Genomic DNA, 14,694 nt, shown 5'->3' with positions numbered 1-14,694 from the left:
TGAGCCAACCAGAGGTGAGGAACACCTGGATCTGCCATTCTTTCATGTAAGAAAGAAGAGGTTAGGAGTGTGATAATCAGTGGTAGCCTTGGATATAGCAACTGTGAAATAAAGAAATTAAAGGTCTTGCCAGGGATGAGGAAGGAGAGTAGTCAAGTACAAACCCTGGACTTTAGACAAGCAGAATTTGGCTTATTCAGGGGACTGGTAGGTGTGATTCCTTGAGAAGCAGCTCTGAAGGGCAAAGTGGCTCAAGGAAGCTGGGAGGTCTTTAAGGACCTTTAAGAACAGCCTGTTTTAAATGCAGGAAAACGAGCAGATTTATGAGGAGCCCAGAATAGGGTAATCACAGTGGTGGTCCCAACGTCAAAAGGCAATATACAAGAAGTGAAGCAGGGACAGGCTACAAAGGAGGAGTTTAGAACCATTGCCTGGGCATGCAGGGAATGGTATCAGCAAAGTCAAAGTTCAGCTGTAGCTGAGATCTTCAAGGAACATCAAGGACAAGAAAAGCTTCTACTATTGTACTAGTAATAAAGGGTGACCAAGAAAAATGTGTGCTCCATGGTGAGTGGGCTGGGTGATCCAGTGATGACAGAGTCAATAAGTCTGAAGCACTCAAAGCCTTCTTTGTTCAGTCTGCACTAATGATGCCTCCCTTGCCCTGTGATCAGTGAACACATCCAACAGGAACAGGCAACAGTGGATGGGGATAGGGCCAGGGATTAGTTGAGGAAACTTGACCTGTACAACTCCATGATATCCAACAGGCTACATCTGAGGGAGCTGAGAGAACTGGCCAATGTCCTTTCAATGCCATTCTATGATACCTAATAGTCTTGTATTCAGGTTGGGACATTTTGGTCTAAACGGGTTGACAGCCATGTAGGCGGATGATGAGGCTGAGAAGGTGGCTAATGGTTGCTCTTGGCCATGACTGTACTGACATCAGAATGCTGCAGGGATGTGTCACAGCAGCTGTTCAGTTCAGCATCCTTACCACTGGAGGAGGCAGTGCAGTGCTTGCTTATAAAATCTACAGATGAAACCAATCACTGGGTGGGGAAACTAGTTGATATGCTTGTGGACATGCTGGAGGAATGAACCAGCAAGAACTTTATGAAAGTCAACTAAGTCAAATCTTCTTCCTTGAGAAAGAGTAGGGCTACCTAGCTGAGTAGCAGCACTGCTGGAAAGGCCCTGGAGGCACTGGTGGACAGGGAGCTGAGTGTGAGCAGGAGGTATGCCTTGTCTGCAAAGATGACTAACAGTGTCCAGAGCTCTGTGGCCAGGAGCACAGCCAAGAGATTGAGGGACTTGATTACCCTTCTTTGCTCCATACTCGTTAGCTCAGTGCTAGAGCACTGTGTCTAGTTTTAGGATCCTGAATTCAAGAAAAACATTGGCAAACTGGACTAAGGTCAGTGGATGATTGTCAGGTCGATTGAATGACTGGATCAGCACATGAGGAAAGACTGAGGCCTTTTTCAGCCTGAAGGATGCCTCTGAGGGGACCTAGCAACAGCAATGGCTTGCCAGGTCCTAAGAGAGGAGGACCAAGAGCATGGATTGCTTTTGCCATTTTACTGGACTGTGTTACCCGCCCTGTGGTAGTCAGTCAGAAATCCTCCTCAAACCACTCCCTCTTAGGGGTCATAGGGTGCCACAGTTATGTTTTGTAAGGAGTGTCAGCCCTTAGCTGTCTTTCTTTGACCATAGAAGCCTCAGTGGTAGAGACACTTTTGTCAATAAGCTATAGTCTGAAGTTTCTTAACAGGGAAACTAAGATCTTGTCCAGTAGCTGCCAAGTCATGCTTCAGTCACTGCCACTTAAGATAAAAATTCTGGTTCTCAACAATACCTGTGAAATGTGTGGGTTATGTCCATCTGCCATAGGTAGTAAAAAAGGCTAAGGATCAAATTGAGCTTGTCAGACTTGGGGGAGTAAGGGATTTTGGATTTTGTTGTCTGTCTCAAAGACAGAAATTCTCGGGTAGCCCACTTCTCAAGATGCTGCCAAATCTCTATTTATTAGTGATTTAAAAAGAAAAAATCAAGATTGCTGAAACTGTTTTGTTTGTCTTGCTTAGGCAGTGAAGAATACATCTCCAGTTGTTCCTGCCTGAAATAGATCCAATTTTATTTACTAGGTTTTTTTCTGGGCTCTTAGAGATGCACAACAATAGGACCTGTGAAAGTTTTGCAGGCCAGCTGTTGTATAAAATCGGTTCAAATTACATCAGCTTGCTCAGGACCTTGTCCAGACGGGTTCTGAATACCTCCAGCCAAGGATGGACACTCCAGAGCATTTCTTGGCAGCATGTTCCAAGGTTTTAATACCATAATGTGTTTTGTTTGTTTTGTCAGAGGGTTTTTTTTCACAAACCATTTCCTTATAGGGAGTGAATTGCCCATGCTGCAGTGAGTTTCTGTTGCATCTTGCCCTAATGTCATGCATCTCCAAGGGGAGGCTGGCCCTGTCTGTGCTTCACCAGTCCACATGGCCATCTCACTCCCAGGTGATCTCCTTCTCACTTTCTTCTCCTGGCTGGAGAAGCTCTTGCAGCTTCTCCTGGCAGGTCCGTGCTCCAGCCCCCAGCGTCCTACTGAGCCTCTGCGGGCCTCGCTCCAGGGTGTCACATCTTTGTGGTCCTGTGCCCACCAGTCCAGATCCAGTTTCACCAGTGTGGAGTAGCAAGGAAGAGCCTCTTTCCTGGGCTTGATGGCAAAGCCTGTGCTAATGCAGCCCCTTTTGCAGCTGACCTTTGCTATGGCTGCCTTACCCCTCAGACTCCTTCTGCACTTGTTGTCTGTCCCTCAGGGCCCCCAAGTCCTCTCCTGCCAGCCTGTTTTCTACCCCACTGATGCCCAGCTGTCCCCCTGCCTGGTGTGATTCCATCCCAGGAGCAGAGCTTTTCCTGTGCTGAACTTCACCGTGCTGAAGTGCTGTGCTGTTTCTGCAGCCTGTCAGGGTGCCTCTGCACAGCCCTGCTGCCCTGACTGACTGGGGCTCGGGACTCTGGGAGGCCTGAGGACAGAACTCAGCCAGGAGCAATGGAGCCAGAGACAACGGGGAGCCCTGTCTGTGGCTTTCGACGTGAGCAGCAGAACCGGACCTGGACCTGGGTTTTTCTTTAGCTTTCCTTCTGCTGCTCACCTTGCAGAAGGCTTCCTCATTGCTTTCCCCGGCCTGCTGCCTTGCTGTCGTTGCCTTCCAAGCTGTTGTACTGTGACAGCCATAATAGCTATCCAAAGATGTTCGTATCCCAGAACTTGTAGTGTTGCAGCTGTTCCTTGGTCTCTGATTCTGTCTCACAAGCCTTGCATATCTGTTTTCAGGCAGGTGTGGTGGGGCCCCCACGCTGTCTCCCATCATGCCATTCCTTCCACACTGTCCTCACTGCCCCCACTTGCAAGTTGGCCATTTTTCTGTCACCACTGATAAAAAAATCTTGTGAAAATCAAGGATAAAAATGCAGAATTTAGTAACAATTGCTTTTTACTAATCTTTCAAAGTTTGAAGTGTTTGAATTTTCGTAATAGAAAGATTAACAACTCCAGCCTCAAGAAAGACACTGTCTTACTTATGTTAATAGTAATCTCTTCCAGTTATCCATGGAATTCTAAGATAAAGTATATATACATATGTTCAAAACCTCGGCTGACGAGATGCTGGTTCTGCTAGGTGCTTTCTGGAGTTTCTTCAGTGAGATAAAGGCCAGAATGGAGAATTTAAGTATTGAAACACTCTTTTCACATTTATAGTTAGAACTTTAGTAGAAGACTGTAGACCTGCGCAGAGCTATGAACTTTTCTGTTAGGGGAAACCATGCAAGGGAAGGAATTAGGCAGGCTGCACAGATCCTTATCACATAGGCACTATCATGCCTCCAAAAGATTATTCAAGTAATAGGGTAAGAAAGCAAAAGACTGAGAGCTGGCAAAACTGGCCTGAGTGAGCCTTTGATCTTGCCCAAATTCCATCTTTGCTGTGACCATAACACATCCCTAGAGAAGAATACAAGCACAGCAAGTACAATTCTTCTCTCAAATGCTCTCCCAACCTGTGGCCATTTGCAGTTCAAGGAATTAGATGCAGTTTTGTCTTTGGCTGGTTTTAAAGTGTTTGAACTTTTTAGCGTCTTGTAATATTTAACACCCAGTTTGATTATAGGAATGGAATAGGAAATAACCTTTCACTTTCATGTGATAAAAGATGTAAAAGTGTGGAATAAAAATATTTATTGAAGGTTTCTGCTGTTTCTACAAACTTCCTAGAAATTTGATTAGATCATGGGTCTAGTACCCATTGAACCAGCCAGAAAAGTTGTATCACCTGTGTTGTATAGGCTGTATCCTAAGGAGTCTGTAGGCCATGCTTCACCGTGTGCCCGGGGGCTTCACAGACTGACTCTGATGGAACTTGGCATTAAAGATCTGGAAATACTTTCTCGGTCCAGAATTTTTAATTGACTGTAGCGCACCATCATTAATTTCTGCAGGCAAGGAACATTTATTTAATAACCTTAGTCTGTCTAAATACAACAGGGAGAAATTGTTCATCTTCAGGCTGGAAAAGAAAATGATTAAGAAAGGGATGGCAAGAACCTGTAAAACATGTAGCAAAGGTGCCTAGGGAATGCCTTCCGACTGCTGCTCCAGCAGTGCAGGGAAATGGCATCAAAGGAAACTCACTCGTGGCAGTTTCCAAATGAGCAAAAGGAGGTTCTTCCTCACACATTGCCTGGTGAGGTTCTAGAACGTTCTGCCTTGGGCGTAGTGTCTACACTATGGGGCAGCAACTTTGAAACCTTGTCAGATACACAATACTAGGAGAGCCAGCTGTTGGCATGACCTCCTGCAATAACTCTCATGTCCTTGCAGCACACAGGGAACACGTGCATGCCTGGTGTCTCTCACATAGGTGTTTGTGCCTTATACCAGATATAAACTGTAATTTTAACTGTAACTAATTCTTTTTCTAAAGCAAAACATGAACACCAATTCACTTTTAATTCCTATGGAAATATTATAACAGTTAAGTATTTTAGTTAAATAAGTGAAAGCTAGAGTGAATATTGTAGAAATAGAAAAGGTTGTCCAGTAGATCTATTTTAGTTACTTACAGTACCTTTCTATGGTTTTCCTTCATGAGTTATTCCAAATTAAGAACCAACATTTTCATTTAAAGGTATACTTACCCATTTCTAATCTCAGTTCATTAGGTCGTACTTCCAACCTACTTCATATCCCCTCCTCTGCTAATTTCCTTGTGAAAGAGAAAATAAAAGGGGGTTTGTCAATAGAACCAATGTAGTTAACTAATGTATTAAAATACCAATAAAAGTTGGCAGGATCGTAAGTTGGCACCTGATGTCTGGTCATGTTGAAACTTTGACATGAAGGTCAATTTCACCTCAGCCAGGAAGATGTGCTGACAAAGGCAGGCATCCTGTGTGGCAGTTTTTACTTACAATGGGTGATGCTTGATTTTGAAACACCAACATGAACACACCCCACCCCCCTCCCCCTTTAGTCTGGGAGATGCAGCACTTTTCTAGTTTTGAACAGGACAAATTCACTGTACTTTGGATTGCTGAGAATAGTCTCCCTGGCTGCTGGTAGCCAAGCCTCTCTCAAAGAAAATAGCCATGATTCAGGCTCTGTGGATTCAGGCGAGGTCTTCCAGAATGCATTAGCCTCAGTTCTGTGCTCCTGCTCTTCAGTCTGTGCTTGTCCCATGCCACTGAGACCTGCCCCACTATCTGCGAGCTGCTATCAGAGGGAGAGCTCCTCTGGGCACACCTGTCCAGGGGCTGGGAATGTGTCAGTGTTGCTTCTTCTGGAGCATGGCACATTTGTGCTCACAGTGTTTAGATATTCCTTGCTTCTTTCTCAGATCCGGGAGCTGGTTCCTGAGTCCCAGGCCTACATGGATCTCTTGGCCTTTGAGCGCAAGCTAGACCAGACCATTATGCGGAAGCGCGTGGATATTCAGGAAGCCCTGAAGAGGCCAATGAAGGTATGTTGTGAAAAATTTGCAGATTGTGTCCAGGGAGGAAAATAATTCTGGTAGGAAATGGTAGAAATACCTTTCAAGTTAAAGTCTCATTAGCAGAAATGCTTTGGAATGGGTTAGACAAAGTTCCTAAGAGCAAACAGCTGGGAATCAGCATGCATAGAAAAGTGGTAGAGAAAATTCTGTGGCTATTACCAGCTCTAGCTTCTGAAAGTCTTTAATAAGGGGAATAATAGCCTAGGGTTAAATAAAGGATAAACACTGGTTTGGGAACTTTGTATTAAAATTATAAAAAATGAGAAAATAAGAGATTAGAGGGGGGTGCTGAAGGTATGTATTATGTTCCCAATTCAAATTTGGTCAAAAGTGGAACTTGTGGAATAACAGAACATACAAAGGGAAGAATTACTTACAGAAATTATTGTTTGGGTAAAAAAAGAATGGATGACATTTTCTGCAGTTTATATCAGATGAAGTCCAGCACTTCACTCTTCCGAATATCCCACTGAAAAGGTTTTTTATTAGTTTTCTGAGTCTATTCATTGAAATCATGGAAGAGTTTAGATAGGAGGAAACTGTAAGTTATTTAGTTAAGCCTTCTGCTAAAAACAGGGTTGTCAGGGCCTTGTTGAATTTTGAAAATCTGTAAGGACAGAGGTTTCACAGCCTCGTCAGGCAGTCTGTTACATTTTTTGCCCACACTCATTGTGAAGAATTTCTTTTCATGTCTCATTTAAGTTCTTGTGACTGTATTGGGTAGCTCATAATCTATTCCTCAAATAATTCTCATAGAATGAAGGGTTTTATAGCTATATGTCTGCTGTGACATAAAGCTGTCATTCTTGTCTGTACCATGGTGATGGGGGTCAGCCCAACAAAGATCAGTGTTCTGTTGTCTTTCTCACTGTACAGGTACCTGATAAAATGTGGAAGGCTTTTACCTCTTGGTGTTTTTCCAGTTGATATATGTGAAACAAACCAAAAAAAAAAAAAAAAAAAGTTCCATTAACACTTCCTAGACTGAATTGTGGATGGCCTAAATCATGAGTTCATTCTTAAAAACTGTTACATATAATAGATTTTACTCTCAGAAAAAATCATTTGTCTTACCTTGTTGATATGGGTAGAACACCATTATTTTAAACTAGTTAGAAATATGGCCATATTTAAAGGTGATTGAAGACTTTGACTTGAATTCATAAATCAGCTGGAAGTTATTTATTCTGTGGCAAACTCTTTAATGAGGGAATTAACAAGTGCACAAGGTCCTAGCTGTAAGCTGTGCTATGGAGATATTCAGTGTCTGGGATAGGGAAGAATGTAGGAGGCACAACACTCTACAGAAACTGTAGACAGAAAATTCTGTTTCTGTCTAGGGCTCAGCAAACACATTTTAAATATCACTTACTCAGTTAACATCTAGAGAATGATCAAACAGATGTTTTCTAAATTCATGTATAAGTAGTCCTAGCAAATAGGTATCAGAAGTGTCAAAATAGGGCTAAACCTAGATCAACTTGGGTTTTTCTTAATGTTAAGTATTTCCATTTTATTATAGTTTCAGAATTGGTAACCACAACAGAAGTTATCTCTGCATTTCCGTCTCTTATCAAAGCTCTTGTAATTTTGAGTACTTGCCTTAGAACAGTGATTCTCAAACTGGTATTGTAATCCTATGAGAAATAGGAAATTTGTCTAAGGTATGTGAAATTATGTAGGGAATATGCAGGATTTCTCAGAGTTATCAGCTGTAGCTGCAGTTCAGTGTTTGTCACAGGGATTGAGCTGTAGCTAGAAACAGTTAAACAGTTGTAGGGAACCACAGATTTATGGTCTAGTGTTGCTCAGGCTGGGGTTTTTTTCTGTCTGAAGACTAACTATTCTGGGGAAATTTTTGGGATAAGTGGTTAAAGCACTTTTTTTCGTGAAGACAGTTCATAAAATATGTTTGGCTTGTTGATCCTACTTGGATCTCCTGAGAGCAGTTGCACACTTGAACCAGATAACAGCTGTGGGATGGCTCAAGAAGTGAGGAGACCTGGGGTTTGGGCAGCTGTTGGAGGGGAAAATGGCCTTCCCTACCAGTCAGCTCTTTTGACTACTGTCAGCAGCCCTCTTCAGCTGCCAGCTTTTCCAGTTTAGGTCCTGCCTTGGCAGTTTTCTGCTGGCTGGGCACTGCTGTGTACTCTCCTCTTCTTCAGCCAGTCCTGCGTTCTGGGATTGCATCTGTCATGAGAGTCTCAGAATTCCTTGTCTGCAGAGCAGCATTAGCAAGAGTCCTTGTACTGACTTCATGGAAGACCCACATGGTCTCAGAATTCCAGAGAGAACTTTTCGGAGGTAGTCAGGCAGACAGGGCTATTTGACAGATATAGCAAGCTCCATGGCCTGAATGAAACAAAACCATACACTCAGCAGACCAGTAGATGTCATTAAAGAATTAATTACTGAAAATCTATGCAGCTCTAAGGTCATGGTGGACTTTGGGAGAGAGATTTATTTGGCTAAGTATAGACATAGCCATTTCATTCATTTATATGTGACCTAGTCACTCTCGGCTCCCTTCTTATTTGAGAGATTAAGTTGGTGTAGGCAGTGGTGTTCAGGGCACAATTCTTCTCATACGGAAGTGGATGTTTAAAATAATATACATAAATAACACACTAAAAATGCTTATTTCTCTCCATTGTGTAACCCTGAGATAGACGGTTGTCGCCATAAACATAATTTTAAGACTGAGATGATTTTCATCCCAAAACCTGAACCAGGGTCTTCTGACTGAAAGTGGGATGTGGCCATGACATGAGCAGGGCTCCTACTCCAAGTCCTGGCGCCACAGACAATACTTTCATCTCACCCAAACCAGAGACTGTCCTCCAGGGACTGTCACTCTTCTGCAGTGAACTGGTGTGAGACATTCAGTTTTCCAGATATGTGTATAGCTGCAGTTTCCAGACTAAATTATCTGCTTCCAGGCTCTCCATTTTTGGGTGAAAAACAAGTAGTAGCATCAGAACACCATCATAGTGTCTCTCTCCCTAGTTTCATGAATTGAGATTTTTTTTTTCCCCCACTTTCAGGTTTTAAGAGGACTGAGGAATTGATATTGGATTGTTGCCAGAAAGCAATTTGGGTTTTTTTTTTAAACTATTGTCTTGTGGCATAATTCTATGTGTTCTGTTTTTTTGCATTATGAGATAAAGAAAATGCAAACACCTTACCTCCTTTAATCAGTCAGGGTTTTAAATATGTCTTTCAGATTCTTTAATGTTCTCTTTTCTCGGGTAAAAAAAATCATTCCTCCCAATCCCTGTAGAAAAATAAATTTTCAGTGCACCTGGCTTCTTCTTATTACCTGTCACTATACAACTCCTCATTCTCTCCTGAAAAAGTACAATCTACAACTATGAAATAAGCTGCTACAGCTGATTTTGTAGACCATTGTGCATACTAATTTTCATTTTAGTCCTCTGTAGCATTTGCTTCAACTTTTTTGGAGTTTTGTTGTTTACGCTTTTATAGAACTGTCTACAAGTGTTTTTCATGTGTCGGTGCAATTTTGAACTCAGTAAATACTGTCTCATTCCTTTTATTTTATTATTCATGATTTTTATGTAGTCTACCAAGTCACTGGTTTTTCTGCTTTGGGTTGGCCATTTTTAAGTTCATGTCCATTTTTTTTTTTTCAGGAGTTACCTAACTAATTTTGTTTCCTGTACAAATTTTGACATATCTTGCTGCTGCTCTGAGCGAGATGCCTCTATATTCCAGCTCTGATATGGACATTCTTGATTTAATTTGGGTATTTTATAATGATCAGACAGTGGTCATTGTTTTTTCTGCCTCCTGATTTTTAGTTTCCATGCTACCACTGTTCATTTTGCCTTCTAAAAAGTTTTTTTTCTGTGAGACCGGGCAACAGTTACTCTATATGCAAAGGCAGAAACACAGATTTTAATCTTGTCTGTGCTTTGTGCTTGAAGTTTTTATGCTCTATTGAGGCTCATAGAAATTCACCCTTAAGATATACTTAGAGAGCTCTTAACACAATACTACTTACAAGATTGGCAGTCAGAGTTTCTTGAGTCAGTCAGCAGTAGACTGTCTGCTGACAACTTTGTTGGTTTGTTTGAAATCCCAAGCACAACTTCCCTGGAAGTGTCCGGGAGGTTTTGGGTCCATCCTGAGAGTTCATTGAAGGAAACTAACTTCAGCAGTTGATGGAGATTTGTCTGGGGGATAGCACACAGATCATGGGTTCATCAGATACTTACTTTCTGATTCAACTTGTTAGGGATTAAATATTAATGGAAACTGAAAAAAAAAAAAAAAAAAAAAAAGTAACACTGTAAACCAGGGAAGGATTTGACAGATTTCCAGCATTTCACTCATTTACTTGAACTTAAAGCTGTATTCATTTGTGTGAAGATGACATCAGAGAACTTGGAGAAAGAGCAAGCTTTAGGTGTGCTGCTCCACCGTTCCTGTCAGCCTCCCATTCAGATCTGTTTGATTTCATGTGAGCTCACCCAGCAGTTGTGCTGAGACCTTTGCAGGAGTTCATTGCTGACATGACCGCTCATCTGTTATGTATGATTACTTTTTTTCCTTTTTGTTTTCCCAAGGAGAAATTGCAAGTGAAATACAATGGGTTTCAGGGAAGACTTTTCATTTTAATATGATTGCTATTTAAAGTTACTTTTCCTGAAGCTGAGTCAAAGATCAGTGTCTTACTGTAAGAGAGCAAGGAGATCAAGCATTTACTGATTTTTGGACAAGAGACTATTTGATTCACAATGTTGATCAAGTCTCTGTGAAGTTCCCCCTGCTTAGCTTTGCCTTTTTGGGTGGTAAAATTCTGGTGTGTCTGAAGAGATGAAATGTGATGCTTTCTTTCTGCTCTAGAGCTGTAAGTCTTCTCTTTAGTTTTTGCTCCCAGCTACTGAGAGTCCTTTGGTTGCTTGCTCTTCTGTTCTCTGAGAATCCACTGTACAGAGAGGAGAACAGATTTTAGGTCTGTGTGATAAAGCACATGGCTAAGAAATTTACAGAGTTTATTGAAGGGCAGTCGCTTCTTGCCACCGCTTTATTTAAGCTGCAAAGCAATCAAGTTGCTCATAAATGTTATCATTTCCTGCCTGGATGAGATGGAGTTGCTCAACCGGAGACAGAAGAATATGTCATTCTGAGAGCCTTCTGGATATGAACTTGATATTATTGTGGAACACAGGGATACTGAGAGTGAACCAAATGCAGTGGTTTTTGGTGTGTATCAGCAGCTGAAAAGACTTTATGGTCTGTACTCTAAAACCCCACCACCATGTGGGTGTCTTTCTTTCTTGAGCTCAGTTTTGACTATATCTCATCTCAACTGACATCTTCCAAGACTGGACATCCTTATGATAGCAGTATGGCTGTGCATGCTGGAGTTGTCACTGGGTAGATCCCTTCAGGTAGGATTCATACTGTACTCTTGGGTCTCTGCTACGGGACAGGGACTTGCTTGCTCGATGGTAGTTTGAATCAGCTGCCAGGAGAACAGTCGCAGTAGGAGAGAAGGAGCTTAAGGGTCCAAAGTAACTGTTCCTTGCTGTAGAGCCACGGTTCTGAAATTTTGCTGGGGATTTGTAAATTTATTTTCTTTAAATTCCACTGCATGAAGTATGCATTACCACTGTTGGTAATAAGGGTATGTAGGGCAAGTTCAAGAGCCGTTGTCTAGTTCCTGTACCTCGAAGAGGAGACAGCCTCCCAAAATGTCTGGGAGCAGAACCTTTCCCAGGTAGCTCTTACAAGGAGCCAGTGGTGCTGGTGACACTAGATGTCTATTAAGTAAAAGCCTGCTTGTGTATGTAGGTACAGTTCTGCAAGTAATCCAGGTGGGGATAAAATTTAGGAATGGTGCATATAATGTCCAGGGTAATTTGAAGAGTTTTGAGTTTAGAAATGTGAAGTCCTTCACAAATCAACCACATTAAATAGAGATTTGTGGTCATTCAAATAATTATATTATAAAATAGCACTTGGGCAACAGAAATCCTGTGGGAAAGGATGGAGAAAACATGGATTCACAAGAATGTTTTTCTGCTAATCTGCCTGTTCTTACCTGTGTAAACCTGTCATTTTCTGCACTGATGGCACTTTGGAAAATCCTGTTCCCTGTCATAGCATACTGTTGACACTCCATTTCTATCAAACCTCTCTGTCACTGTCTTCTCCAGATTTGGCAAAATGCAGTAATTTTCCTCTTCCTTTCAGCCGTATGTCTCTGCCTTCTCCATTCCTCTATGCCAGATTATGCTGTATAATCTGCTGTATGTAACTTCGTTCTCTCCTAAACGTGTGTAAGCTTTACAAGATTGCTCCTTTCTTACATTGTTTTGTTGGCATTAACTTGGCAACTGTAGCCTTTTTGACATTGTCTTCTACATAGGTATTGGGGATTAGAGTCCCAAAGTAATTTTTGGTAACAATCTTTTTTGGAATCCATGCATCAGACTTAATAGCTGGGTTTTCCACACGATGCATGGAAGGAAGGGCACTGAGAGATGACACAGCCATAAGCCACTACAGTGACTGGGAAATTTCAGTTGGTCTGTAAAACTGACAGTGTATTAGCATGATTGTATCTCTGACAGACTTGAGCACCTGGGTTAGGGATGAAGCAGGGTGCCTCCTTCACTCAGGTCTCCGAGCAAGGTGGAGCTGCAGCATGTTTGTTCAGGGTGAAGGCAGGTGGGGTGAAGAGGAGGGTAAGGCAGCGGGTGTGTGCGTCTCAGTGTGTTCAGGTGTGTCTGCAGGAGGAGTGTTACCAGAAGCTGCATGATGGCAGAATGCAGATGGGCAGAGATGTGCCCGGCAGGTAGTTTGCAGCATGAGCTGTATTTGTGACTGCCATTTACAAATCTGAACTATGCAACTATGAAAGACATTTGTGTTGCAATAGAGTTGCAGCTGAATTTTAGCAATCTAGCTAGGTTGAAGCCAAAAAGGACATAATATCCTTTACTCACAATGATTTCTCAGATATCTAATCCAAAAGTATAGGATGTATCACTTCTTAGGCATGGCAACCTCCTGTCTTCCTCCATTTACAGTGGATTTCAGCATGTTTGTATAGCCAAGAGTTTTTGAAAGGAATTTTCAGATTCAGCTCTTCAATGTATTTTCGTACATGTAACAGAATCTTAAATTCTAATACAACCAGTGCAGCTGTACAAAGCATGGAGATTCTCTATTAAATGTGTAATTGTCACCTTTCCTGCAGCTTCCTCAGATCCTGAACTTAAACTGGATATGTACTTTTCCCTTGTCTATGTGCATAACAGCAAAAGCGGAAACTGAGACTTTACATCTCCAACACATTTAATCCTGCAAAATCAGATGCTGATGACTCTGATGGCAGCATTGCTTCGTGGGAGCTGCGCGTGGAGGGGAAGCTCCTGGATGATGTATGACTTATCTCTGCTTCACTGGGGCTGGCAGGATCTAAAGAGTGTCCTTCGGGGTGGTAGGTTTTTCTGGGGGCATCAGCTGAGACAAGACATGTCTGAATGGCAGTGTTGAGTCGTTGCTGTTGGGAAGGCACTGTGCCCAACCCAAGTGAGGGATAAGGCCCTAACTGGAATGTTGGAGAGTGCGGCAGAAAATGAGGCAGACATAAGGACAGGATGGGTAGGAGAAAGTGGAGAGATGAATCCCCTTAAACAGATGGCAGGGTTTGGGTTACAGCAGGTATGGTAATTCTGGCCTACAGTGGACATTGCATCTTGTGAAGAACAGGATAACAAGGAGAAGGCAGTACTTCATATTCTTAGGGGGTACAATGCGATGTATGAATGGTTAGAGCAAGGATAGAAGAAACATTTTACCATTATGAAGTCCTCAGAAGCCTCAGTGGTGGATTTAGCTGTCCTTGGGGAAGGCTGGACTTTCCTAATAAAGGCATCCATCTATTTCAATAGACTTCACAGGTAAGCATTTATAGGCTAAACAGAGGGAGAACATGCCTGTATGGAGAGGGCAAGGCTTTCAGTCAGTCTGGAGGTAACTGTACATGAATCAGAGTCTTGCTGGAGGAGGAAGTGGTGACAAAGTGCAGCATCTGGGAATTGAAGTTAGACAAATTCAGTTTAGAAATTAGAGCATAAATTTCAATAAAGGAAGAGATTCTTTATTGGAACAACATAGCTTTTCAATTACCAGCATTTTTAAATAAAATATTATCTGCATTAAATACAAAGAAATAAATTGGAGTCCTGTGGCCTGTATTCTGTAGAGAGTCAGGTAATCATAGACCTTCTAATTTTTAATATAGACAGTGTGAACTGTGCAGTAAACAACAAATACTGATAATTAAATGAAAATAAAAAACTTGAAATAGTTTTGCTTAGTGTATGACCAGTCTGCAAAATTTACTGTAATCTGATAAATCAGACCAAGAAATTAGCATTTATCAAAAAAAACCCCAGGCTGTTAAAAAGAAAGGTATACAGAGGACTTAGGATCATAAAATGGTTTGGGTTGGAACAAATCTTCAAGACCATCTCATTCCATCCCACTTCCCTGGACAGGGACACCTTCCACTAGCCTATGTTGCTCAAAGCCCCATCCAACCTGGCCTGGAACACTTTCAGGGATAGGGCAGCCACAGCTTCTGTGGGCAACCTGTGCCT

The 14,694-nt window shown here is 42.1% G+C and overlaps 1 protein-coding gene across 7 annotated transcripts in view; it reads left to right on the top strand.

Moving 5' to 3' along the window:
- SMARCD3 (SWI/SNF related, matrix associated, actin dependent regulator of chromatin, subfamily d, member 3) overlaps positions 1-14,694 on the top strand; it is a 77,923-nt gene that overhangs the window by 43,476 nt on the left and 19,753 nt on the right. For all 7 annotated transcript variants that reach the window (XM_038127294.1, XM_038127296.1, XM_038127295.1 and 4 more), the window contains 2 exons: positions 5,900-6,022; positions 13,348-13,470. In XM_038127294.1, coding sequence (XP_037983222.1) covers positions 5,900-6,022; positions 13,348-13,470 — 246 coding nt within the window. The remainder of the gene's footprint in view (positions 1-5,899; positions 6,023-13,347; positions 13,471-14,694) is intronic.

Source organism: Motacilla alba, chromosome 2 (assembly GCF_015832195.1).
Source record: "Motacilla alba alba isolate MOTALB_02 chromosome 2, Motacilla_alba_V1.0_pri, whole genome shotgun sequence".
Lineage (NCBI taxonomy): Eukaryota > Metazoa > Chordata > Aves > Passeriformes > Motacillidae > Motacilla > Motacilla alba.
Note: the sequence above shows the minus strand (reverse complement) of the source record. Positions and strands in the feature narration are given on the sequence as shown.